Here is a 26,600-nt window from a genome sequence, read left to right as displayed (position 1 = left end):
GGTCACAAACTCTGTTTGTCACGTAAAAGAGACAAGTCGATGCCCCGCCCAGACTGAGTGGGGCGCACGCGCAGTCTCGCTCCCGGAAGTGTCCCGTTCCCAGGGAGCAGGAAGCGAGCGAACAAACGGACGAGCCGGCGCAGGCAGGGAGTCGGACGCTGACCCTGCCATGTCGGCTTACGACACCAATCCGTTCGCCGACCCGGTAGACGTGAATCCCTTCCAGGTGGGAGAGCGCGTCCGAGCCCCGCGGCTCCCCGTCCCCTGCCCCACCGCCAGGACGTGGCGCTGAGCGAGGGGCCGCCTGCCAATGGTGGGGCCGCTGTGACCCGCGCCGCCCAATCAGGGGCGAGAGGGCGGGACTGATGGGGGCATAGGGGAGGCCCGATCCTGTGGGGCTGTGCCAGCCCCGGGGGAGTCCCAGGTCTGCGACGCGTATCGGGGGAGGCGGGACCCAGCAACAAGTCGGGGAGGTTCAACGCTGCTCTGCTCTGCCCTGCCCCCCTCCCCACCCCAGTACCTGCCCCATCAACTCTCCGTTCCTCCCACTCCCCCCCGGGGTCCCTGGCCCGTGCTCCACCCTCCCCTAGCGCCACAGCCTGCCTGGTGCCTGCCGCTTGTGCGCTCCCCTCTCGGCTCTGTACAGTCTGGGGGGCCTAGTTCACCCACCTCGCAGTGCCATGCACCTCACCCACCATGCACCTCAGAGCCCCCCTTTCTGCGGCCCTGACCCAACAGGACACTGCTCCAAGTCGCAGCCCTGCTGGGTTAGGGCATGCTCAGTGCCTTGGGAGAAGTAGGCATTGGCTGGGACAGTGACGGGCTCCTGGTTTTGCCAGTGGTTCACAGGTGTAGCTCCCATTGGCTTTTCTGGGTGTTGCAACCACATGCGCGAGGGCAGGCTTAGGCCTTAGTCTCATACACAAATATAGATGAGCAAAATGTAAACCACTGATCTAAATTAATCTGAGACCGCATTATTTGTATTACGACCCCTACTGAGAGGAGAGGCTCCATTGTGCTCGCTGATATTCCATACACATAAGAGATGCTCTCTGTTCCAAAGAGCTTACAATCTAAATAGACCAGACAAAGCGTGGGAGAACAGTAGTAGTATCACTCCTATTTTATAGAGAGTTAAGCAATTTGCCCAGGGTTATGCAGGACGTCTGTGGGAACTCTGGGAACTGAACTCAGATCCAGTGTATTAACCACAAGATTGTCCTTCTTCTTTTACCTTCTTGAAGCTTATCTTGGGAAATAGTCTTTATTAAGAACAGACACTGTATTTCAAGTGCATCCATGTCCTGTGGCCCCTTTTAGGAAAGATCACTGTTCCTTTTGTATTTTAAGGGCTAGTGGTTCCCAATCTTTTTGAGCAGCTATTTCCACTTATTAGGTTAATATATTGGCTGTACCAGCCAGTGCTGGCTGTCTCCCATTCAGTTACGCTGGCAGTCACCCACCATATTGTGAAAATATGGTTTGTAACTGGCCCAGCTCTGTCGTAGACACCTTGTAGCATGTTCTCCACTTACTGTAACCAGTTCTATGTTGGAGCGTACACAGCAGTGTGAGTGAGAGGAGAATCAGGCCCATTGAATGAGTGTGTGCAAGTGAATGGGAGTCGATCATGGGACAGTATTAGGATGTAGTCATCGAGGCTCATAGTGTACCAGCATTGCCTCGTCTACATGCATATTCTTGTGGTAAATGTGCATACCACGCTCTTGGTTCAAAGAGCGCACACTTTCTTTCTGCAAAATTTATTCTGATGAGTGAATGAGACATTAAAATCTCTCTGGGTGTACATGACATGGTGTCAGTTACTGTGATGCAGTGGTACAGGAGAAAGCTTTAGCAACACTGGATTGCAAGTGTCAGGACAGAGTTGTAGGTATGTTAAATATTCCTGTCAGATAGTTGCATTGCTGCACTGTGGCATAGCAGCTGTTGGTTGGTTCACATTCTGTGTTGACTTGTGCAATGTTATGTCCATATGTTCTAGGGGTCCTTCTCCTCTGGCAGTACTGCTCAGCATTCAGAGTTAAGTGTGTATTCTAACAGAGGTTTAGCCTTGGCAGCCTAAGAGAAAGGACTTCTTTCTGAGGTGCTCTGGAATCCTGCAAACACTCTAGATGTTGCCTGGATTCTTTCTACGCTGAGTTGATGTCTGTGTGTGCTGCCTTGAAACCTGCATTTATTTACCTAGGGAGTTGGTGGAGGGTTCCAAAAACAGTCTGTTGACCCTGAGTAACATGGCTGTAGATGTGAAGATAAATGTTAACACTTCACATTTCAGAAATTTGTTTCTATAAAAAGTTCTTTACCTTTATTACATGACAGAAAAGTATCAGGGTATAACAGGAAGCTGCATCTTGGTGCATATCCTCTTATTTCATAGACAGCTTTTGTGATATTGCAATCTGGTGAGCCAGCAGTAATTAAAATCCTTAATAACAAGATTTTGAGTTCATTATAAACACAAGGGGCGTAGAAAGCAGAAATAATCTTAGGTTTCAGAGTAACAGCCGTGTTAGTCTGTATTCGCAAAAAGAAAAGGAGTACTTGTGGCACCTTAGAGACTAACCAATTTATTTGAGCATGAGCTTTCGTGAGCTACAGCTCACTTCCTCGTGAGCTGTAGCTCACGAAAGCTCATGCTCAAATAAATTGGTTAGTCTCTAAGAAATAATCTTGTGCATACTCAAATGAAAACAGAAGTATTTGCTGGGGTGTGTTTGAGAACTAGAAGTGGCTCATGATTTTTTTAATCACCTTTATTGGGCACATTTAGTGGCTTGGAAATATGGATATTGTCAATTTGCATACGGGGGCGTGTAAATACTCTGTTGGTTTGTGCATCATCATGCTGCCACAGAATCATTGACCAAACCGGGCTGTGCTTGAGTTTAGCTCATTGTTCAAACAATAAGATCAGATTGCCATCCTAGAGTCGCCTGCCTCTAGATTCTGTCTTCTAATTTTTTTCAATAATCCATGTAATGCAGGTGACAGAGGAAGTCAGAGGTGTGTATTTGCGCTGGGTGTATGCCAAAGGAATGCTTTCCATTCCTGCTGAATAACTTCAGTTTCTTATATTCCTTCTCTCCATGCAGTCAAAGATAGCTTCAATTGTCTGTCTGTTTTTCCAATGGGGTTCTTATTCATCCACTGTGAGGCTCCTTTTTTGGGGGCGGGAAGGGGCGGTTCTGTCTTATGTGACTAGTATAATATGAACTTTTCTGGACATGCTGTGTCTAATGTAGTGAGCAACCTGGGGGAAAAGATTCTGATCACTTGTCCAAGGGCAGCTGAAGCTTCAAATTTGGTTGTCTGGCAAGAATATGGGCTCATCCTAATTTTAAGTCTGTGGTATCATTAAGTAAATTAAAACAAAATATTGCAGTGTGACTGTAGCAAAGAATTAAGTCACTTTCTTCTAACACTGAACAAAGAGCTTTATTGGAATCAGAAAAATAGCAGCATCACTTAAGCTTGTCTGTGGCTTCTGACTACAACTTTCCCTGGCCCTCATCCAATCTGATTTCCTGTTACAGATTAAAAGAAAGGGTACAGATATCTTCACAGTTGTTCCTGTAGTTGTTTAATGACATTTCTTTGCATTCTGCATGTTCTGTTTTGGACTGTGGGGTCAGGGTTTCTCATTCATGTTCTCTGTTTTCTAAAGCGAGTGATTCTCACTTGGGTTTATGTTCAATTTTGAGTTGCTTTAATATAGATGAAAATGCCACTGCCACCAGCAGTCTGATGGACTCAGAAGAGAGCCTATGTAATCTGTTTCAGTTTCAAGTAAAAACTCTAATGGCTAAATAACTTTGGAGCTACCCGGAGTTCTTACACAGAGCGCAGACCTGAAGAAGAGCTCTTTGTAGCTTGGAAGCTTGTCTCTTTCATCAATAGAAGTTGGTCCAGTGGAAGTTATTACCCTCATCCACCTTATCTATCTAATATCCTGGGGCCAACACTGCTACCACAACACTGCAAATAGCTATAGACGTCCATTTGATTGAAATCTAGATCATGGTTATGCAGAATAGCACTAATCCAGTTTGGCATTTTAACAATTCACATATTGTGTTAATGGGCCAATTCTTTATCATACTTTTAATCCTTTAGACAGTATGTGGATTCAAATAATTGAAACCATATATATGATGGTGGTGGTTAACTGATAGCAGCTTTGGACACGTGGTCCTGAATTTTCTGCAGCTTTGCCCCTGAAGCCCCAGCAGTGTATTTACCCTTTGGGCCTCAGTCAGGTTCAGGACTGTCTATTGCTCTGGTTCTCGCACAGCAAACCCTCAAACAACAAGGTATCTTTTCCTTGATAAGTAGGAGATTTAATTCATAATACTGATAAGGTCAATCATGAAATGCACTGTACACTCATAGATGTGCTTGATTTGATCTCCTGAAAATCTGACTCTCATTCTGTGGTACATTCCAAAATGACAGCCAAATGACTTTTTGTTAATTTCCCCAGCAACCCAGTATACATGGCAGATCGCTCCAGAGTAGCGCATGTTTGCCTCAAAGGTGTAGATAAGAGCTTGAATCTCCAGCATCCTTTGGGACATAAATAACATTTTAAATTATAGTCAAAATAAATTCAAATTTCTTAAGAGGGTGGGATAATCTTTTGAAATACAGAATAGCAAGTGCAAAATTGTGACTGATGCCATGGTCAATAACAGCATGGGGAGGATTTTGACTTTACTTAAGCTTACGCACTGTCTACATGAACACCTCTACATTCAAGCCAGCCAGTTGAGATGTGAGCTCTTCTGCCTTCATCTCCGCAACTCCTAAAGCTGTCTTATTACCTTTGTGATTCTATCAGCTGACCCAGATTCCAGGTCTTACCAGAAGAGAGTACAAGTTTCCCATCCTGCACAAACCTGATGTACTCCAATTCTTGCTCAGCCACAGAAGTTTTTGGCTCTATCAGCTAGCACAGTAATAAAACTAGCTTTTTGTATGTATTTGTGATGCTTGCCTTTAAAAGAAACACACGGTCTTTGCAACTGAGTCTCTAAAAGTTTTTTAGTCTGTGTTAGTAAAGTTTGGTCCAAGATCAAGGCCATTTGGGGCTTGCAAACTGTAGCATGAAGTAAAGAACTAAAATCCTGTTTATTGACTGTATATGGGAAGCTAAACAAGGTAGTAAATCTTTGAGTCTCCTCATGGCATCTCACAGAGCAATCTAGCAATATGCGTCTTGTGAACAAAGTAACACTTTTTGCTTCCATGAGTTTCACGTGAGCAGCATGTGGGGAATGAAAAGATCTTACTCTCGCTTCAAAGGACTGACATTATCAAATTCTTCTTGTACTTTCTAGGAACTACCAAGCATTTCATCTTTCGGATTTGAAACCTAGGGATAGCTTACAATGACTTCTAGAAAGCGTTTCCTAAATCAGCAGCTCCCAAACTTTGATTCACATACCACCTTAAAAAGTTGTCAGGTGAATTGACAGAATATCAGATTCAGAAACCATAGTTTGGGAACCCCTGGTATAAATATCTCATACTTTTAACAGGTTTTAACAACGCTCCACTGTGCCATGTGCTTTAGGAAGTGAGAGAAAGAGATTTAAGTGTAGCCACCTTGGTTCTGTTAGAAACAGAGCAAAAGTTAGGCTAACTATAACCCTAATAACGCAAGACTTGCAAAGGCAGGACTGGGAAAAGCGTATGGAAAATTGCTAAGCTGTCTGACCTTGTTTTTAGACAAAATAGAATGTATTTGTAGCAGAAAATCAATAATAATAATAATAATAATAAGATATCAGGAAGGAAAACGTATGAACAAAGTGCAATTGCTATTCGTCAATGCCTGTAACGAAAACTACAAATATCTGTGATAAACCGCTTGTAGTTCGGAGACTTGTCTAAGGCCAGGGTAACTCCTGCCTTGCAGTCTCCCCCTGCAATTGCTTGAAATAAAAATTGTCTGATTTATTGCATCCAAACAGAGAGAGAGGATTTGTTTTCTTCCACAGTAGCTACCATGTTCTAACTAACATGTTTTAAAAGTCTAGTGTAGACAAGGCATACTGCCTTCAAGGTGTGCAAAACTGGTCAAGTTAAAGTGTGAGGGGAGCTAATGCATCCTCATGTCACACCTAAATTCTAGCCTAGACAAGAATCCATGTCTCTGATAGGAAAAGGACAGTGCTCTTGCAGGGTTTAAGAGGGTTATTGAGTTTTGTGTGATATGGGAAGGAGGAAGTGTCTGGAAAGGAAAGACATGTCAGAAAGACAAGTCAGAAAACTCTTTTTCCTTCTCCAGGTAGAAGCTGACCAGATTCTTGTTAGCTTCACTTTGCTACTTGGGAAAGCCATGAACAGATGCAGAGAGGGTAGGACTACCTGTCCATGCACTCAGGAAGACAGCACTGTCAGAGTTCACATGTGGAAGGTTTTCTTAGGATTACAAAGGAATAGGAATTGAAACTTTGATTTAAAAAAAGGCTAAATTCTTAAGAAATTGATGGCTTAGGCTCCTTCCTTCCCCCAACTGCTCCATCTCCCAGGCCATTTGTGGTTAAATCCAATGAAGGTGTATTGTCTGCACACTTGGTTAAACTGGTGCTCTTCTTCCGCATGTGCTTCACCCTATGGATGAAGTGGTTGAGTAGAACATGCACCCTTTGTTCTGAGAATCCCCTGCCTGCAGAATTGCTCATATATATAGATTCCTTGGAATGTTTCTGGTACCCTATTCTGCCTGGTGAATTCAATTCAGCATCTAAGAACCTGTACCTGTTTCTGCGATTTCATCCTGGAGTGATTCATAAACTTGTGTAACCAGTTAGGCAGGGAGTGTCTAATCTCTAGATGTGTCTAAAGTTACCCATTAAACGGAGCTTTTTTTATATACACTTGATCAGAAAGCTGTACTGGAAGGCAAGAGACCTGCCTACAGTATGTTTGAGACAAGTCAATTGGCTTTCCCAGGGTTTACAGCTCTGATGTCATGGAGCTTAATCAACAGGAAACTTGGCTGACCTTTACATATCTGATTTTGCTCTTCCTCCTCCCCTGCCCAGCCTAGCCATTACTTTTTGCCCCATTAACAACAAAAATAAAATGGCTTGTGCTGATAGATACATTGGTTGCTGGAGAGGAGAAAGCACCTTGCTTAAGCAGAACTCCAAAGGTAAAATTACATGGCTGTTCAGTTTGTGAGCAAGGCTTCTACAGAGAAGCAACTGTACATAATTTTATCTTTGGGAGAAAGGATGCTTGAGGGTCAGCAGCAGTCAGTGTCTGGGCTGTTAAAGGGAGAACCTTTAGCAAGACACAGCTTTGCTGTGTATACCTGCTTTCATACAAACTGCATCACACGAGACTTGGGTTAAATAATGTTCAACAGAGGGAAGAAGAAAGTTGTCTTCAGAAGACATAGAGGTTTTGCATAGCAGTATGATTATGGGAAGGGACCAAAAGGAGACTGGCACTGAGTGGAGGAAGGAGAAACTGATACTCCAGCTGAAATCTGGGTTTAAATTTACAAGTATGATAGTGTGATCAGTTAACCTGAAACCATAGGCTCACCCTTCATAGCTTTTTTGCCTTGTCAGAATGGCTGCTTTGGGAGATAGTTCGGTACTCCAGAAGAGGGCTGCATGAATCAGTTTGTGGTATCAGATGTCTGTCACCTAGCACACCTTTCTACCTGAAAATTGGTTCAGCTGCTCTCTGCTGCACTTGATTGAGACTCTGTCATCCTGAGGACACTGGAGCCTTATGCAAAGGCAGACTGCAGCATCATCTCAGCATGGACTACCAGTTTCTTCAGCTTTTACAAAAGGCTTCAGGGTAGCTGTTGTCTAGTGAGTAAAGTTCAGGGATGAGAGGAAATCTAGGTCCTAGTTGGCAACTGTGCTGCAGACTGATCTCTGGTAAATTAATCTCTCGGCCTCAATTTCACTAAGTGCTTACGACATGGTATTGCTTTCAGAAGCTCTAATCAGTCACTGGTTTTGTTTAGCTTGACAAATATAAGGAACATGTGGAGCAGGTTGTCTAGAGGCTGTCTCTTTTTTTCCCTTTAACTTCTACCTCTGTCTTAAGTCCCTTTCCCTGTTCTCTTTCAGGATCCCTCAGTGACACAGCTGACACATGCTAACCAAGGCAGCTTGGATGAATTCAGTCCCTTCTCTGAGAACTCCCGGCTGGTATGTGGCTCATGTGATTGCACCAAATATCTACATACCTGTTGTTGTATCAGGAAACTGGGTCCTCTGATAGAGGGGACTATAAGATGAATGAGGCATTCACAGATCTGTCCCTACTGGACAGTGACTGTGTTACATACATGCACAATACACTTCTCATGAGACTCCCAAGAGCAGAGCACTGATGAGCTCCCTGCAGGAATTCTCATGGCCAACGCAATCCCAAAGTGGGAAGCAGAACAAGTCTCATGCCAAGGGATATAATTAGGGCCCTACCAAATTCACAGTCCATTTTGGTCAATTTCATGGTCATAGGATTTTTAAAATCGTAAATTTCACAGTTTCAGATATTTAAGTCTGAAACTTCACGGTGTTGTACCTGTGGGGGTCCTGACCCAAAAGGGGGCCATAGAGGACGTTGCAAGACTATTGTAGGGGTTGCGGTATTTCCACCCTTCCTTCTGCACTGCTGCTGGCGGCAGCTCTGCCCTCAGAGCTGGGCTCCTAGCCAGCAGCCTCAGAGCTACCTATAGCTGGGGGAAGTTCTCAGAGATAGGTCTGACCTGGCCCAGGGAGCGACCCCTATAGGGGAAGAGGAAGTCCCATCCCTCCCCAGCCTGGCTGGGACTAGCATCCGGAGACCGGAGCATGGTAAGAGCCCCCAGCCCTGCCCCTTCCCTACACTAGCCAGATTTCACAGGGGAGATCAGATTTCACAGTTCATGATTCAGAAACATAAAATAAAGATGCTTATGCAGGATGGTGCCTGGTGTACCTGGGACTCCAGATCTGCCTTCCAATTTGGCACACACCTACTTGAAGGCACTTGGTGTTCAGCGATTCCCAGAGCTAATTGGAGCAGTGTGTGTAATGCTCATTTGCTGTGTCACTCTTCGTCTAGACAAATGGAGCTCAGACAGTTCCAGCGACGCAGCCTGCTGGCCCTTCGCAACCCGCTGTCCTACAGCCATCTGTGGAACCCACTCCACAGGTAGTATATCCAGCCTCCACCTTTCTGCTGAATGTCTGTAGAGCTCATACCTTGGCTTCCGCCAAGCAAAACTATTGGAATACAAACGAGCCTCTATCATCTTACAGGCCATCAACAAGACTTTCCTATAGGGATTGGATTAATTTGGGTGGGGTATGGGAGGCTGCAGCTGACCAGCTCTGCCCTCATTTGTATTTATTACTTTGATTGGCATTGCAATGGGGACTATTTAATAGCCTTGCAAATAATTCTGAGAAGTAGACCATGTAAAGCCCCCATGTCTTTCCCTCTGCTACTGAAACTAACTCTGTTTTTTGTCCCATTCTGCTTGGCCTTCTCGCACAGTGCCACCCATAACTTGTTAACGGTGTTAGCTTAGTTTCAGGGAGTGAATAGCCACACTCAGCTCTGTGAGTGTGGACACAGTGCAGTTGTGTGTTGCAGCTGCTGCTTAGACAGGCCACCAAGTACCAGCCGCCAAGGTTCATCTCAGCGAGCAAGAATTCAGAGAGACAGAGGCTGCTAGGAGAAGATTTCAGTTCTCAGAATAGCAACAAGGTAAAAGAGATCCAGGGGAAGGTAGGCAAAGTACAGAGAAGAGAGGGGGCTTCACTGCCTTTTTCTTGGACCTCCAAAATCTCCTATCCCAGGTTGGGAGGTTGCCTCTCTTTAGACTCGCCATACTCCGTAAACCCCAGGAGTCCACTGTCTACTCTTCATTGTAAGGACCTCTTAGCTTTGCCTTTACACCTCACCACCAGAGCAGACTTGGGCTCCTGGCTCTTGAAACAAATTGGTGCTAATTTGGAAAGGATCCAGAATGGGTAATGAGAGAGACTCTTGGGGAGAGGGAGTTCTTATCTTGTTTGTTTTGTTTAAATTATCTTAGTGCTGGTGAAAGGTCCCAGATTAGCAGCTCTGAAGCCCTCTAGTTATCCATGGGAGGGTGGGGGGGGGGGGTAGCAGCAGTGCAAGTTTTCCCCACCAATGTGTCCTTTTAAGGGGGAGACTGTCTTCATGGTTCATTCATAGAATCATAGAATATCAGGGTTGGAAGGGACCCCAGAAGGTCATCTAGTCCAACCCCCTGCTCAAAGCAGGACCAATTCCCAGTTAAATCATCCCAGCCAGGGCTTTGTCAAGCCTGACCTTAAAAACCTCTAAGGAAGGAGATTCTACCACCTCCCTAGGTAACGCATTCCAGTGTTTCACCACCCTCTTAGTGAAAAAGTTTTTCCTAATATCCAATCTAAACCTCCCCCATTCAGCCTTTGACCTCTCTGCTGAGTCAACTGGGGAAGGGGGTCATGGTGTAGGTGATTGTCTCCCTTCAGTCCCTCGTTGAGCAACACATTTCAGAGACCCCAGAATGGATTTCATGGGAAAGTGATTTGGTCATAGCTGGCCTGGGCTGAGTTTAAATGCAAAACCTAGGGCTGAAAGCCTCTAGGAGACCCAGGAAGAAAGCATAACAGCTAAACTAGAGCAGCAAAAGGATATTTGGTCCAGAAGCACAAGCTTCTGGGCATGCTGAGATTCTCAGTAGTTAATGTGAGGACAGCAAAAAGTAATGACCTTAAACAAACAGGAAAAGTGGATGAAGTAGCTCAAAAGACTCTCTCAAGAATGAGGTTTACTGGACAGTAGAATAACTTGCCAGAGAAGCTATGGAGTCATGGATCCACAGGATCTGTTCTGTGCTGAGCCTTTAAACCGGCTGTTGGAGGAGCCCCTTTAGCATGGCAGAACCCCAAAGGATCCCACTCCTTCCTTGAGGCTTGGTCATGCAGCCTCACTATCTCCTAGACTGAGTGTATGGGCTCCAGCCCTCCTGTTTCACACCATGAGCTCTGCCCAGTGAGTCCAACTGAAGTAGACTGTGTAGAGACTTGTCCTGTCTTCAGGGACTAATGAACCCAAGCCAGTATTTGCGGTGACAGCCAAGCAGCATTTTCAGAACAGAGTAGGATATTTTAGTCGGCTGGAACACGGCACTGGAAGTCCCTACGTTAGCATAGGGAAATGAAGGTTAAAGCATAAACCATTCTGGCCAAACCAGCATGATTCACAGCCAAGCTGTAGTGAGCTCCATTGCAGGCTCTCTATCTCTCCCTGACCTCCCTCAGTCAGTCCCAGGAGAGCAGCCAGAACCAGAAGCCCACGCTGTATTCCTTGCTGGTCACCCCCCCCCCCCAGTCTTTGTTCTTCAGGCAGCGCCATGCATGAGTCATGGAGCTTGAATTGTCTCTCTGGACCCCTTATTAATCTGAATCAGTTTCAAACAGTTCCTTGCCTACTCCATTCATTCCTCCCAGACAGCGAGGTGCCACATATACCAGTGTCTCCTATGCAGTTCCAGCAGCATTGTTAACCCTTTTGCCCCCACTGGGTAGCAATGCAAAGTATAGAGGGAAACTGAGGCACACACCGGCTTCATAAAAATATTCCAGAAGATTCCCACTTTGTCAGAGTCACCCTCATGGAAGAGATGGGCAACGAGAAGGGAGCTGCTGGTGGATTCTGTAGAAATCTATTACTAACATCTTACCACGATGCAGGCAGAAAGTTGAAGGAGGTCTCAGACCCAACCATGAATATTCTGCTTCTGAGATGTCCTCAGCCTTCTGAATGTTGCTGGAACACTCATTAGTGTGTGTGCATCCCCCACTTCCCTTAGGAAGGGACCCTCTCCCCACTGAATGACTCTTTGGTTCTGATTGCTTTTTGGTGACTCTCCATGCAGGCTGTAGTCTCAGCAGCCCAGGATGGACTCCTTCACCAACAGGAGGAGCTGGAGAGGAAAGCAGCAGAGTTGGAGAGGAAGGAGCGAGAGTTGCAGAGTAATGCAGCAAACTTTAATTGTGAGTAGTGTTTCTTTCCCTGTCTAAGAACCCATACTGTGCATCACACCTGTCTAAGCCCGAGTGTACAAGAGTTCCCCTGGCCTGTGCATTCTGAAGGGTGTCGGACCCCATTATATTGTGCTGGGGCTGAGTTTGCATGAGAAATGTCTAAGTGCCACAGCAATGGAAACTTACACACACCGTTTTAATGCAATTCTGAGACATCCCACAAGGGGGAGAGTGATAAAAGCTAAAGGCTGGGATTCAGGAGACCAGCTGTATGTAACCTTGATCCAATTGGACTTTGTGCTTCATTTTTCCTATAATGGTGTGTGTGTGTCAGGGTGGGGGGACTGCTACCTAGCTCAGTCCCATACTCAATCCGTTAGACCATGTGACACCTCTTACCCATTTGTCTCATGCACATGCTGATGTTCTCAGGCACTCACCTGTAAGTGGCTGTTTTATTATAGGTGGAGTTTGTGGTACCATCCGCAGTTACGGTTGCCTGCATTATAAGATCCTGTTTTCAGTTGCTTATAACTTTGCCAAACTTTTACTGTTCAGGCTAAAATTGTCCGTGCTGTGTGTGTGCCTAAGGCTAACTTTTTTTTGGAAAGTTTTAGCTAAAATGATTCAGTGATTTCTGAGAATGAGGTTCAGGAAAAATCCTTGTTTTATCCATGTTAAAATATTCTTTCAACCGTCTTGTTGTTATGGAGCTCTGTTGCTCCACGCTTTGGCAGCTTAGTTGCCCTGGTGTCAGTCCCCATAAAATTCACTAAAATTTGGCCAATTTTGAGCCTCTGAAAAGGCTGTTGGCACATGTTCAGTAGACCCTTGTTAGTTTGGCAGCAAAATTCTCAGAAGAGTCTGTCTGTACTGAGCATACCGCAGCCCAGAGAAAGAAGGCACAGGGAAAGAAGGGTCTATAACCACTAGACTTCACATCCAGGAGCCCTGAGTTTCTGTTCCTCTGCTGTCAGCAAAGAACTGCAGAACTCACTGGCAAAGCATCTGTCTCATTCCCTTCTAGTAGCTGGTCCACACAGAGGATAACAGCCTGCTACTACTTCCAGTTACACTGTTAGCTCAAGTGTTAGTGGTCCGTTCTGCAGATCTAAAGGTTTGAAGCCTGCTGATGATTCAAGCTGGTGGTCAGTATGGTTCCGCATAATGGGATTTTTGTCAGTGTTTTTAAAAATTAGGAGATTGTAGCCTTAATCTTTTAACAATTTTTTAAATGCCAAGTCAAGCATTCAGGTTAGGAAATGCCAGAATTAGGTTGCCCGTGTCACTGTAATTCAGCCCCCTTGTGAATACGCACTGATAGTCTTTAATTACATGATCACGTACTATTTCTTCCACAGAACCTTTGCCCCTTTCACTGTATAGGATGGATGGTGCCCTGGGAATGCAGCAGGATTGTGTGTAATGAAGGAGATAGTTGTCTGGGACACTCGCCTTATTTGTTGTAGAAGTTGGAACGTGTGTAATCAATGAGAGAGGCAGGGTGGGCGAGGTAATATCTTTTATTGGGCTAACTTCTGTTGAAAGACAAGCTTTTGAGCTACAGAACTGTCTCTCTTACCAACAGAAGTTGGTCAAGTAAAAGATATTATCTCACCCCCCCCCCCCTTCTCTCTCATATCCTGTGACCAACTGACTACAACTACACTGTGTGCATGTAGTGAATGAAGCAGAGAATTGCAGAAGAAGAGAGTCTTATTGATAAGGAAATACAATCCATTTCTCCACAGTGGTATTCTAGCCCTGCCTCTGCCACAGATTTCCTGTGTGATGCTTGTCAAGTCACTTAAAACAAGCTTTTCACAGTTGCCCGCTAATTGTGTGTTCCTCAACTTTCTGGATGCACAACATAAGACACTTGGAGCCAGATTTACAGAAGTGCTGAGCACTCACAACTGCAACTGAAACCAGCTAGAATTGGGCTTTGGACACACTGTAGAGCTGGGTGAAATTTTTGTGGTGCAGTAAATTCCTTGAAAAATGCATTTTTGGGGGCACCGAAACTATTTGCAAATTGGGTGAATAGTGTTAGCCAAAAAAAAAAAAATCCTGAAGAAGAAACCTGGAACTATCAACATGGTTCATTTTGAAATGTTGTTTTGAATTGACATTTTAAAATCAAAACAGTTTTTTTTTCCCGCATGTCAAGAAAAAACAAAAAATTGAGTTTTGGTTAGAAACTAAATGGTGTTTTTTGTTTTTGTTTTTTTTTAATTTGGTTCGGCCACAGAACCAAAATATCAATTATTTCCTTGGCTCTAATATAAAGTGATATCTAATGCTAAGTAGGGCTGTCGATTAATTGCAGTTAACTCACGCGATTAACTCAAAGTAATTGCGATTAAAAAAATTTATCGCAATTAATCACAGTGTTAAACAATAGAATACTAACTGAAATTTATTAAATATTTTTGGATGTTTTTCTACATTTTCAAATATATTTTCTTACAATACAGAATACAAAGTGTACAGTGCTCACTTTATATTATTTTTGATTACAAATTTGCACTGTAAAAATAAGAAATATTTTTCAATTCACCTCATACAAGTACTGTAGTGTAATCTCTTTATTGTGAAAGTATAATTTTCAAATGTAGATTTTTTTTTTTTTGTTACATAACTGTACTCAAAAATAAAACAATGTAAAACTTTAGAGCCTACAAGGCCACTCAGCCCTACTTCTTCAGCCAGTTACAAGACAAACAAGTTTGTTTACATTTTTGGGAGATAATGCTGCCTGCTTCTTATTTACAATGCACCTGAAAGTGAGAACAGGCATTTGCATGGCACTTTTTTAGCCAGTGTTGCAAGGTATTTACGTGCCAAGTATGCTAAATATTCGTATGCCCCTTCATGCTTCGGCCACCATTCCAGAGGACGTGCTTCCATGCTGATGCTGATCGTTTAAAAAAAAATAATGCATTAATTAAATTTGTGACTGAACTCCTTGGGGGAGAATTGTATGTCTCCTGCTCTGTTTTACCTGCATTCTGCCATATATTTCATGTTACATCAGTCTCAGATGATGCACAGCACTTGTTCATTTTAAGAACACTGTCACTGCAGATTTGACAAAATGCAAAGAAGGTACCAATGTGAGATTTCTGAGGATAGCTACAGCACTCGACTCGAGGTTTAAGAATCTGAATTGCTTTCCAAAATCTGAGCATGGTGAGGTGTGGAGCATGCTTTCAGATGTCTTAAAAGACCAACGCTCCAATGTGGAAACTACAGAACCTGAACCACCAAAAAAGATGATCAGCCTTCTGCTGGTGGCATCTGACTCAGATGATGAAAATGAATATGTGTCGGTCCACACTGCTTTGGATCGTTACCAAGGAGACCATCATCAGCATGGACGCGCATATTCTGGAAAGATGGTTGAAGCATGAAGGGACACGTGAATGTTTAGCGCATCTGGCACATAAATATCTTGCGATGCCGGCTACAACAGTGCCATGCGAACACCTCTTCTCACTTTCAGGTGACATTGTAAACAAGATGTGGGCAGCATTATCTCTTGCAGATTGTAACCAAACTTCTTTGTCTGAGTGATTGGCTGAAGTAGGGCTGAGTGGACTTGTAGGTTCTAAAGTTTTACATTGTTTTATTTTTGAATGCAGTTATTTTTTGTACATAATTCTACATTTGTAAGTTCAACTTTCATGATAGAGATTGCACTACAGTACTTGTATTAGATGAATTGAAACATACTATTTCTTTTGTTTTTTACAGTGCAAATATTTGTAATTAAAAATAAATATAAAGTGAGCACTGTATCCTTTGTATTCTGTGTTGTAATTGATATCAATGTATTTGAAAATGTAGAAAACATCCAAAAATATTTAAATTATATTCTGTTATTGTTTAAAAGCATGATTAATCTTTTTAATCGAGTGACAGCCCTAATGCTAAGTACTCTGGGAAATCAGGCCCTAGGTGTCCCACATTAGGCACCTTAAATTATTAGACATTTTTGACAACTTTGGCCTTAATCTCTCTGCCGCATTTTCCTAACTGTAAAATGGAAATAATGCCACCACCTTTTCTCACAGGGATGTTGTGCAGATAAATTAATGTGACAGCCACACATTGAATGTGGACAATACAAAGTAATATTGAATACCCATTCACTGAATGAGGCAGGGGAACAAATAGTATGATCATGTAATTAAAGACTATTGTAACACACACAAGAAGACCAAATTAAGGTTGCACAAGTAACCTTAATTCTGACGTTTCCTAACTCGGATGTTTGACTTTGCAGCCTTAATGTTCTTTTATTGGAATTTTTGTAATGTAATTTGATATAGTCTCATCTGAGTACCTTTCAGTAGCACACTAAGCAAAGTGAGTGACACCTGTCATGCGTGAATTGTGTGTGTAGTGTATTGTAGTGTTTAGATTCTGGTAGGGTTTTTTGTGTGTGTACTCACTGCTATGTGTGTTTAAAGAAGGCAGTTCCAAGAAGTGCGCTCCGCACTTGGAGCGGAAGATGATGTTTGTGATGGTCCTTTGTCCCTGCGGGAGTTTGTTCCACAGTCTTGGCCTAACCCCATGATATCAGAGGCCTCTAAAACAACACCTGACCTATTTCACTGGTGTCAGGTTCCTAGCAGTGTTTATCCATCCATGAGTGAAGCTCCTGATGCAGGTTCACTTTTAAGGCTCAGACTATTCAAATCAAATTTCTTGCCATGGTCTGGTTGCTACATCATCTTCCAAGAGTACAGTCTTAATATATACTGACTACTAGTCTGCTTGCTTGTGAATTATCGTGCTTTAGGGAGTCTGTCGAACCAGGGTACTCTCTTGAGGGATCTCTCCTTGTTTCCTTTTATAGCGAGACAGAACAATTGGCCACCCTTTCCCAAGAGGTGTCCAATCAAGCCATGTTTCTATCAGGACTTCTCTGCAGACATCCCAGCCGATCACCAGCGTACATGCAAGATGCTGTATTACTTGTGGATGCGTGAGTAACCACCTATAACTGGCACAATTGGGGAAACAGTGTTGAGCTAGAAGGACAATTTTGAATGGTTCTTTCTCAGGAGGCTTTCTATCAAATGCTGACTTTTCCATAGCAACTATTGATGCTGAAGTCATCTGTCTTAGTAGCTGTAAAATCCTGGTCCTCCGCTTTTTAAAGACAGATCTAAAAAAGACTCTAGTTAAATGCCTAGTTATTGGGCTCGATGCAGGTATTTCTAGATGAAATGCTGTGGCCTGTGTTATGTAGGACTACGTAATCATAACGGTCCCTTCTGGACTACGAAATCTATGAATCTGAAAGGATGGTGGATGTGTTTAACTATAATGCATCAGGGAACCCAAACTCTGCTCCCCTCTTGATATCTGTCTACAACATCCCACACAATTACTACTTTAGGTGGAAAATAATCACAGCCCCAGCAGGCAGTTAAGAAGAATTAAGCCTTTAGGCTGGAGAGATAAGGAGCAGTATCAGATGGGACCCTTACAGTAAGATCCACCTTTCCATGCAGACAGCCCTTGATAGGGAAGGGAAATGCTGAAACTATGGCTCACGTGCTATCTAGTTTCTATAGACAATGTTGTGCATTGTGGTCCATGAGAGGGCAGTGATGCTTTGGTACTTTGTGGGTTTTCCGAGAGATTACTCATCTGTTTCCTTTCTTCTCTCATCCTGAACAGTTCATTCAGTTACCCTGCTTCTAAACCTGCTTGCCTGCCTGGCATGGTTCACCATCCACTCCTACAGAGGAGTAGACTTTGGTCTCTCAATCCTGTGGTTTGTTTTGTTCACCCCTTGTGCTTTCCTCTGTTGGTATCGACCCATCTACAAGGCTTTCAGGCAAGTACAGTTTTTCAGTTTAACAGGGATATGGCCATTACTGGGAGGAAGTGCTGTTTAATCTGATCATAATGTGTATTCCTGGGGGATTTTCCAAGTCTTCAGTACATTAGATAGACCAAAACCTCCCTTACAGACTGAATGTTGGGGGTGTGTGCTGCAGGTATGGAAGAGAGATTGATCTTCTTGTGCTCACTGTGATGAGCTTAAACTGGATAATGTTAACGGTCCCTTCTCACGTTAAAATCTACAACCTATTGAGATGGATGTAGTGAAAGATCATCTGACTGCGGCTAAATGTGCCACATTAGACAGTAGAAACCTAAACTAACTCGGAAATGCCTGTCAATGAGACATTAACACATATCCAGTGTCCAAACCCCAGCTAATTATTTGGTCCTAGTTACTATTTATGCTCAGAAAATTCTTGACAGTAGTAGCCCAGTAAACTGGGTTGTATGTGGGTTGTATGTGGGTTTTACCATCCTACATACCATATGGAATGAGTGAGTGCATATTGCAGCCCCTGTGTTTAATTCTCTTGCTGCCTGGCTTCCTCTTGGTGCCACAATCCCTACCCTTCATGCAATCGTCAGCTGGAGGGAGGGTTCATTGCGATTGTTGCCCATTTATTTACGAAATGCTTTTTTGTGATTTGTATCGTGCGTCTGTCCTGGGGATTCCTGGATTTCACTCGCCCCGTCTCTCACCTTGCAGGTCTGACAGCTCCTTCAGCTTCTTTGTGTTCTTCTTGATCTTTTTCTGCCAAATTGCAATCTACATCATCCAGGCAGTTGGCATTCCTGGCTGGGGAGACAGGTAAGCATGACTTACAGTGTGTGCAATGCAGCCCTGAACTGGCACCTTCTCACAGGACTGCAGTTGTCTGAAGAGTTTCTGTTCTTTGCTTTTTGTTCTTAAAGCTGTCTGTTCTCTTCCATTTCTCTCTTGGTGCATGGCTTCTGCAGAGTTCAGCTGGGTGCCTTTCTCTGCCACGCTTCCTATTTTAGTCAAGTCAAAGGCATGTATTTCCTCTGCTGATATTGCCTGACAGTTCCCAATCACTCCTTACTGTGCTGTCTCCTGCTTTTTATTTCTAAATGTCTTTCTACGCCTATGTGGTGCCACGGCTTCAATGGAAATCTTGTCTGGCTACTCTAAAAACCCACATAGCCTGCTTTGGTGGAGGTGATATTCTATAGATCAGTATGTCTAATAATCTAAAGACTGGGTACCAGAATCCATCTGTCAGCAGTTCTGATCCCCTGTAAAACAAGAGCAGAGCTTTCTTAGTGTGCCGCTGCAAATTAAACTGAGACAGAAGTGGGGTGGTTTTTTCCAGCTCCACCCCCCACCCTCCCCCACTATTAACATTATGCATGTGAAGAATAGTGAAAAGGTCAGAGCTGGGAGCTTAGTTGTGGTGGCACCTTCAGGTAACAACTGCAGTGAAATCGCAAACTATTTTTGCCCACAGCCTGGAGAATGGCTCCTGGGCAAAGTCTTCCCTCCCTCTCCTGGTTCTTTGACCCTATCACTGCCTTTTGAGTCACAGTCGGAACTCCATTTTTAGTCTGACTTGGGCAAGCACTCTGGTTCCCAAGAACCCACTGATCTGTAGAGAGAGCCTCTCCCAGACAGACAGTATTTTCATCAGTGGCTAAATAATGTGATTTGTGGTTAATGCTACTTGAACACAGTGTAAAATACACAGCTAATGAAACACGTCAAATATTTCCTTCTCGCCAATTGCTTCTCAGTCTCCTTTGGCAAAAGATGATCCAGTTTATTTAGCAGTTGAAATTAAATGTCCTTTTCTAACGGTGAGAGGAGGACTTTTGTCCAAATAGATAATTCTGGATTCTAGCTAGGTGTTTTAGTAGTCCTAATCCTTTGCACTTTATCAGGGATATGGCCATAAGGAACTCCAGGGATTAATCTCAGGAACTGGCATCTACTAAGGAGCTTTTTATCCAGCTCTTACACTGTGCTCCTTCATTCTATTTTCTTTGTTTCTTCCACTCCTCACAAATATTTCCCCAGCCTTGCAAGACTCTCATGAAAATACTGGCCAGGCTAGAAATCTACTTGCTTGTTCTTTCTCATGATGATAAACTAGCGAGTAGAATTTTACAAGAATACTTTATCCATAAAGGTGTTTATGAAGGTCCCAAGTGCTTTGATTCATGCATGGCAGCAGAGCCTGACTAGTGTGGGAGCTCTAACCATATGCGGAGGATATCTGAGGCAGGCAGGGTTAGCATAATACTCTGTGCAGGCGTCAGACTGCTTCTGAAAATGAGTGGGTCAGAATTGCTACAAACAAGTGCCCCAGCTGCATTCTGGGCCTCAAGTCCCACAATGTTAACTCTTTGGAGTTGGATTTTGTACCTTTCTGTGACCGTGGCCCAGTGATTCTCCTCCTTTCCCAAGTCCATTGTGCTTTTGGCCATTCTTCTCCAGCTAGCAACCATTTGTGTGTGTGCGTTCCACATTGGGTTTACTTTTAGGGTATGTCTATACACAGCAGTGTAAACCCAGGCTCAAGCCGAACCTCCCCCTCCCCACCCCCCCTCAGCCCCCTCCCCGGCATCCGCACACCAATTGTGCAAATTTAGGGTTTGGACGTAGGATCCCAGGACCCTGCAGGGCTGGAGGGTCCGAGCCCATGTTAAGCTGGGACCTAGGGTCCAAGCCCTATTGCTTTCCTGTGCACACACAGCCCCATCTTGACTTGGGTCCCAGAAGTCCTCCAGACATATCCCAGAGTTCCTGGCGGCAGAGGAGTAGCAGTGCAGGCAGCCAGCACAGCGGCCGGAAGCACCATTACTGCCTGGCTCATTGTACTCCCTGATCCTGCTATGGCTCCTCGCTGGTGCACGGAGATTGCCAGGAGCAGGGAGCAAAGCTGACCAGTGGGTGGCAGCTCCCAGTTGCCAGGATGTTGGGGGTCATCCCCCCCAGCCATGCTGAGTCAGAAGCTCTGCCGCTTCCCTCCATGCCAGTAGCTGCTTGGTCCCACTGCACCCCCTGTCCGTGGCTCCCAGGTCCTCCCTGCTGCTGTGTGCGCAGGGGCGCCTGCACTTTGAGGGCAGTGAGTGGGAGCCAGCCCCCAAACTTCCCCCCAGGGAGCCCTTATCCCTGCCTCCTGGGGCACAGCGGGGGCAGGGATAAGGGATCCCCAGGGCTGCTGGAGTACATTGCACCTCAAGCCCTAGGGATGCACTTCACTGCTCTGCAGTCAGCAGCAGCCAGGCAGGGGGGAGGGGCATGTTTTTCCTCTGACATAAACTGTAGGTTTCAAACTTCAAAACAAATAAAAAACCAACCAACCAAAGACACCTTCATTGAACAGCCCATTTTAAAATTTAAGAATTGCAAAGTTTCAGTTTAATAGTTTGTCAGCCCTGGAGCCTGATGTCCTAATTCTCCTCAGAACAGGGACACCTGGGGATTTTCCCACTACTGTGACCGCCTAGAGCTGGAGAGCCCACTTCTCAGATTCGATGGCCGTTCAGTATGAAGCCTTCTCACACTACAGCCATTCTGTTGAGAGGCGCTAATTATGTAGCTGATGAACTTGTGCTCCTTATGGGCAGCTGAGTCCCATCAGTAGCAACACCACAATTAGGAAACAGGGTGGGCAGTAGAGTTTTCCCACAGTGCACCACCTTCCTAGGGCTAGAATGTCGACATGGGGGTGGAGGCGGGGGCTAGGCACTGTGGGATAGGGTTACTTTGACTCTTGTCCATGCACTGCAGTGTGAATGCCAGAGCCCTAGGTTTGAGCACAGGTCTGAAAATCCTTAACCTAGGGTGAAAATGCAGTGTAGACACTGAAGCCCAGGGTTCCCTGACACGGGTCAGCTGACTCGAGTCCCACTAACCCTAGGCTTACATTGCTGTGTAGACATACCCATACTGCACTGTGAGAAGGGAACTGTACAAGGGAATGGGAAGGCACCTCAGTGGTCCTTTTCAAAGCTAGTCTAGCATCTAGAATGGGTAACTTCCTGCAAGAGACTGAATTCAGTAAGGAATTTTTCCTGTGGTCTGATATTCCTGCAGCAGCTCCACTTGGCTGCATGTCCTCTCTGGTCCCTCAGTCCTCTTGTCATCAAATAACCCGAGTAACCTAGTGCTCTCCGAGAGTCTTGTCTGTTCTCTTGTCCCTGTGTATACCTGGTACTCTTCATGTGATGAGCCCTCTTTCTTACAGTGGTTGGATTGCAGCTCTGGGCGAGACAAGCACAAACTTGGCTGTGTCCATAATCATGATGGTGGTGGCTACATTCTTCACGCTGTGTGCTGTCCTCTCACTCTTCCTCCTAAAGAAGGTAAGTTACTGAAAGACAAGAGCAGCTCCAACTTAGATCCTGCATCCTAGGGGCAGCTCACCACCAGTAGCAAAGGATTTCCAGGTATTGAATCATAGTCTCTTCTAGAGTTTTTTGTGGTTAGTAACCAGCTTAGTTTCGAAGGAAGGATGAAAGTAGCAAGTTTGTCAAGAGCTTTTGGAAGGCATGTTTTCCTGTTCCTCCTCCTGGATTTGTAAAAGTCCCTCACAAGAAGCTGTGATGGAAACATAAGTAATCATGTGGGTGAGAAACTAGCTAAGAGACTGACAACAAAGTAGGAGGAATATGTTGTCTGTTTTCTATATGGCAAAAGGTTACCACAAGGCCAGCATTTAATATCTAGAAAAGCAGGGGAGAGCAGTGAAGTGGCAAGATTGGCAGATGCCATTTAGGTTAATTGAGACTAGAACATATTGTCAGGAAGTTCAAAGGGACCCAGACACAGTAGGAGACTGGGCAGTATGAGGACAGATGAAATTCAACATTGACAAAGGCAGGGAAATGAAACTGGCAGGCATCGCATGAACTGGTCTTAGACATTACAATTAATCTAGAACCCAGCAACCACTTGAGAAATCTTGGGCTTCATTGGGGATGGGTCACTGAAGGCCTGTGCTCAGTGTGTAATGGCAGTCAAAAAAGCAAACTATGCCCTGATGCATAAAGCATAGGAAAGAAAAGAACATTGGCAGGATCCTGCCACCCTGTGAATGAGATAGATGGTACAGCCTAGCCTGCACTGCTGTGCTTGGCTCTGTACAGCAGGGGTGGGTGGTGGAAAAGATTACAGCTATGTGCAAGAGACTTCCATACCAAGAGTCAGTGAAAAGATAGCGACTGGTTAGTCTAAAGAGAGGATGTGGTAGACGTAGACAAAATAACAAATGGGCTAGAGAACAGAAATCTCATCTCTCTCTGATCACACTTTTATCCAGTGCATAATTGACCTGTTCACTGTCCCAAGATCTCAGGCCAAGAGCTAACCAGAATTTCAGAAAAGATCAAACACTTACATGGATCATGAGAACAACCACAGTTACACTAGATAGGATAAAATATATAAGGGCTGTGAGTCTTCCTGGTTCAGGGAATGCGCCACTTGTTAGCTTCTTCCTAGCCCATCAGTTATGGGCACATTATTCCATAATTATCCATCAAGAAGCTTCTTGGACCTTCCCCTGAAGCATCTGGTCCTGACCAGTTTTGGAGATGGGACACTGGGCTGACCTGGGAAAGTAATTCTTACATTCCTCTGCCAAATACTTCAAAACCATCACCACCACATGGTGCCCATTTAAACTATGCCATGGTCTGCCCCCTGCAGCCATGAGCCAGTTCCCTCCCTCTACAGCCTGCTGTCTGGGAAACACATCTACCTCCTGTTGTCCCAGTTTTGCTCCAAACACGCCCCACCTGCCTTCCTCCTGCAGTATCTGGATGAATGTTTGCCAGATATCAAAGGCAACTGATTTGATACCTGGGGAATCTTGGAGGTGGAGGGCAGGGGCGTGAGTGAATTCCATAGTCGCTGCCTCCTTGAGTCCTAAATGACTCCTGGGATGATGTCCGCCTCTGTGCCATCAAGTACCATCATACCCAGGTCTCTTGTGTGACCCACAATGTTTAGGGGTCAGGAGGTCCCTGGTTATTCATCCTCCGCTGAGTTGAGTGCTCTACTTTGTAATGAGTGATGATCTCCTCCTCCTGAATCTTCCACAGCTGGTACTGGACGTGATTTGGCTGCCAGCCTCTCTTTTTGCTCGTGGCATCCCTTCGTGCCTGCAAGGCTAGCTCGTGATGGAACTAGGGGGAGAGGGATTTGCTAGCTTCCTGTGTGCTGTCCTGAGGTTCTGTCAGCGGCCGGAAGTCCCGTAGAGAGGTGGTGCTGGGGCAAAAGGGAGAGTCCTTTGGCTGACAGATTCTCTCTCCTTTCTCAGGTGCACTCTCTGTATCGCCGGACAGGAGCCAGTTTCCAAAGGGCCCAGGAAGAGTTCTCCCAAGGCATCCTCACCAACAGGAACTTCCAGAACGCAGCTGCCGGGGCTGCCTCTTCAGCTGCGCAGGGCGCTTTCCGGGGAAACTAGCCCTTCCCATGGGCACCTCCACCATGCCCTCTTCCCCTTCCTTTTCCATCACAACCTGATCTTAAGATGCACTTTCCACGGGCACCATGCTAACTCCATGACGCCGGCTGCTGAGATGAGAAGAGGTCTCTGTAGCATCAGCTCGTCTGCATTTCTGGCGACTAGTTCTTCTTTCCTTGCTTTGGGGTGGGGGGATAGGGAAATATTCTCTTAAATCAAATATAGCTCTCCTTATCCAGGACAGGTTCGACATTTCTTTTACTACCTCTCCTGCTTGCCCGTGCTCCAGTGATAGAGAGAGGAATCTCATCACTTTTTAGCAACTCTTCCATTGGGCTTTGCTCTGAAGGATTTATTTTGTAACTTACGTGAGGTGGGTGTTAATAATAAGGGAGAAAGCTGCCCTTTGTTTGAAACCTCTTACTGCCTGGCTCCCATGGGGTCCGGTTAACGTGTGGCATAAAGAGTGCTGTTGGGGAACTGTTCTTTGCCATCCCATCATGGTGCAAATCTCCCTCCCGCTTCTGTTTTTTCTCACCTTGGGGGAGGGTTCTACCCAAGGTTGTATTATGGAATCTTATTCCTGTAGCCCCCAGGAGATGTGTGGAGGGTTAATTAATGGGGTGCAGCCTTCACCATAGCCTTAAATCTTGTGGGGGTGGGGATAATCTCTGTACCTCACCAGCCACTGTAGCAGCATTTGAGAGACCAGCGGCTTCATGGGGGACTCTGCGGGGTTGGGTATGTGTCCCATGGGACTTAGGACGTGGTGCAGTGAATTGAGCCAGCAAACCTTTTTTGAGAGGAAGTGATCTAGACTTTATACAGCTTGCTCAGCCCCTTGTGAGTGTGGTGCCAGGTTCAGAACACTACATATGCCTGCAGCTGGCCCTTCCTCTTCCCTGCCCAGCTTGTTCTCCACATTTGAGAGGATCGTCCCATGGCGCTTTGTGATTCCAGGGGAAATTCGTACGTTTCTCAAGAGAGAGAAGTCTTGGTTGCAGCATATTCCTTTTTGAAAGCAGTGTCTGTGCAAAACCCTCTCGGGGCTGTTGCTGGAAGCACTTGCCATCTTTTCTGGACTGCATGCCTCTGTGTTTGACCTTGAGCAACTGGTTAGTTCTTGAGGTGCACTCCTGAGAGCTCTTGAGATGGGGGGGTGAAATCTGCTCTTTCTTTAGATTTGTGACTTCTGCAGTGAAAAAAATACCTGCCCTTCACCAGCTGCTTTCTGTCTCCCCACCCCTTGATGGGTGTTGAATTTTTAGTATCCTGGTCTTACAAGCCCCTTTTCTAAGAGGGAAAAGTGTGGGGGAGATTCACTTCTCCACCAGCAGGCTGAAAAGGGATTAGGAGAGGGGAAAGCAGGAGTGCTCCTATGCACTGAAGAAATCCAGGAATGCTGGGAAAGAGTGGGTAAAAGCCCTGAAAATAATGGTGTGATCATTTGCAAATTGCTTATAATTGATGATGACAGCATCGGTGTGGCTGTGCGATGCGGAAACTCCTCCCCAGACTCAGCCTTGATGCCTCTCTCTTCAGAGGCTGCGGAAACTCTTCAGGGCTTGCTGAGTGCATCTGGAAGCTCCTGGTCTGAAGTGTGTTCAAAGTAATTATTCAGCCTGTCTAGAAAGAAGAAAAAGGCCAGCCTCCAGGACCCTGAGCTGTTTGCTCCTTGTTGTTGCTATCATTGGCGTCCGTGCCACCCAGTCTGTTGAGAATTTTGCTCTTTCTGCAGAGGGATTGAGTGGAGTTGGGGCGGGGGGAGTCTACTGTGGAATTGGGACCCTTGGGGGTTTGCTTACATCCATATTTGATCTGGTTAACTAATCAAAACATAGTTAATTAATCCCTATCAGATTAGGGCCCAGGCCATTTGGTTTGTGGGCTCTGAGGAAGATGAAGGGCAGGGGAAAAATTGGGAGGAGCAAAGTGCTTGATACCTTCATGTGAACAAAGGAGCAGTTAGTTTCCATGGTGTGTGTTATATGGAAATAGTGACTGGGTCATCATTAACCACCCCCCTTCCAGGGTAATGGTAAACCAGGTCTGTTTGAGCTGATCCAGTGTACCTGGTGAGGTTTCCTCTAGCCTCTCACTTGTTTGAATGTACATGATGATGAAAAAATTAGACTTTAAAATCCCCCCCTTTCTGATGTATTTCCCTCTCTAATCTTTTCATGTAAAAATGTATATGTCAAGTCACACTTTTGTGCTTAAATAAAAAACAAAATAAACCTAACCCCCCAACCTT

At 45.1% G+C, this 26,600-nt stretch overlaps 1 protein-coding gene across 1 annotated transcript; it reads left to right on the top strand.

Moving 5' to 3' along the window:
- The first annotated feature begins 52 nt into the window (after positions 1-52).
- On the top strand, positions 53-26,600 carry SCAMP2 (secretory carrier membrane protein 2). The gene is made up of 9 exons (XM_084642416.1): positions 53-226; positions 8,127-8,207; positions 9,109-9,198; positions 11,942-12,059; positions 16,915-17,043; positions 17,745-17,904; positions 18,622-18,723; positions 22,124-22,241; positions 24,200-26,600. Exons 1-9 carry the CDS (start codon positions 170-172, stop codon positions 24,344-24,346), a joined length of 1,002 nt encoding a protein of 333 aa, XP_084498542.1. The 5' UTR covers positions 53-169; the 3' UTR covers positions 24,347-26,600.

Source organism: Lepidochelys olivacea, assembly GCF_965140295.1.
Source record: "Lepidochelys olivacea isolate rLepOli2 genome assembly, chromosome: 10".
Taxonomy (NCBI): Eukaryota; Metazoa; Chordata; order Testudines; family Cheloniidae; genus Lepidochelys; species Lepidochelys olivacea.
This window is presented reverse-complemented; position numbering and strand designations above follow the sequence as displayed.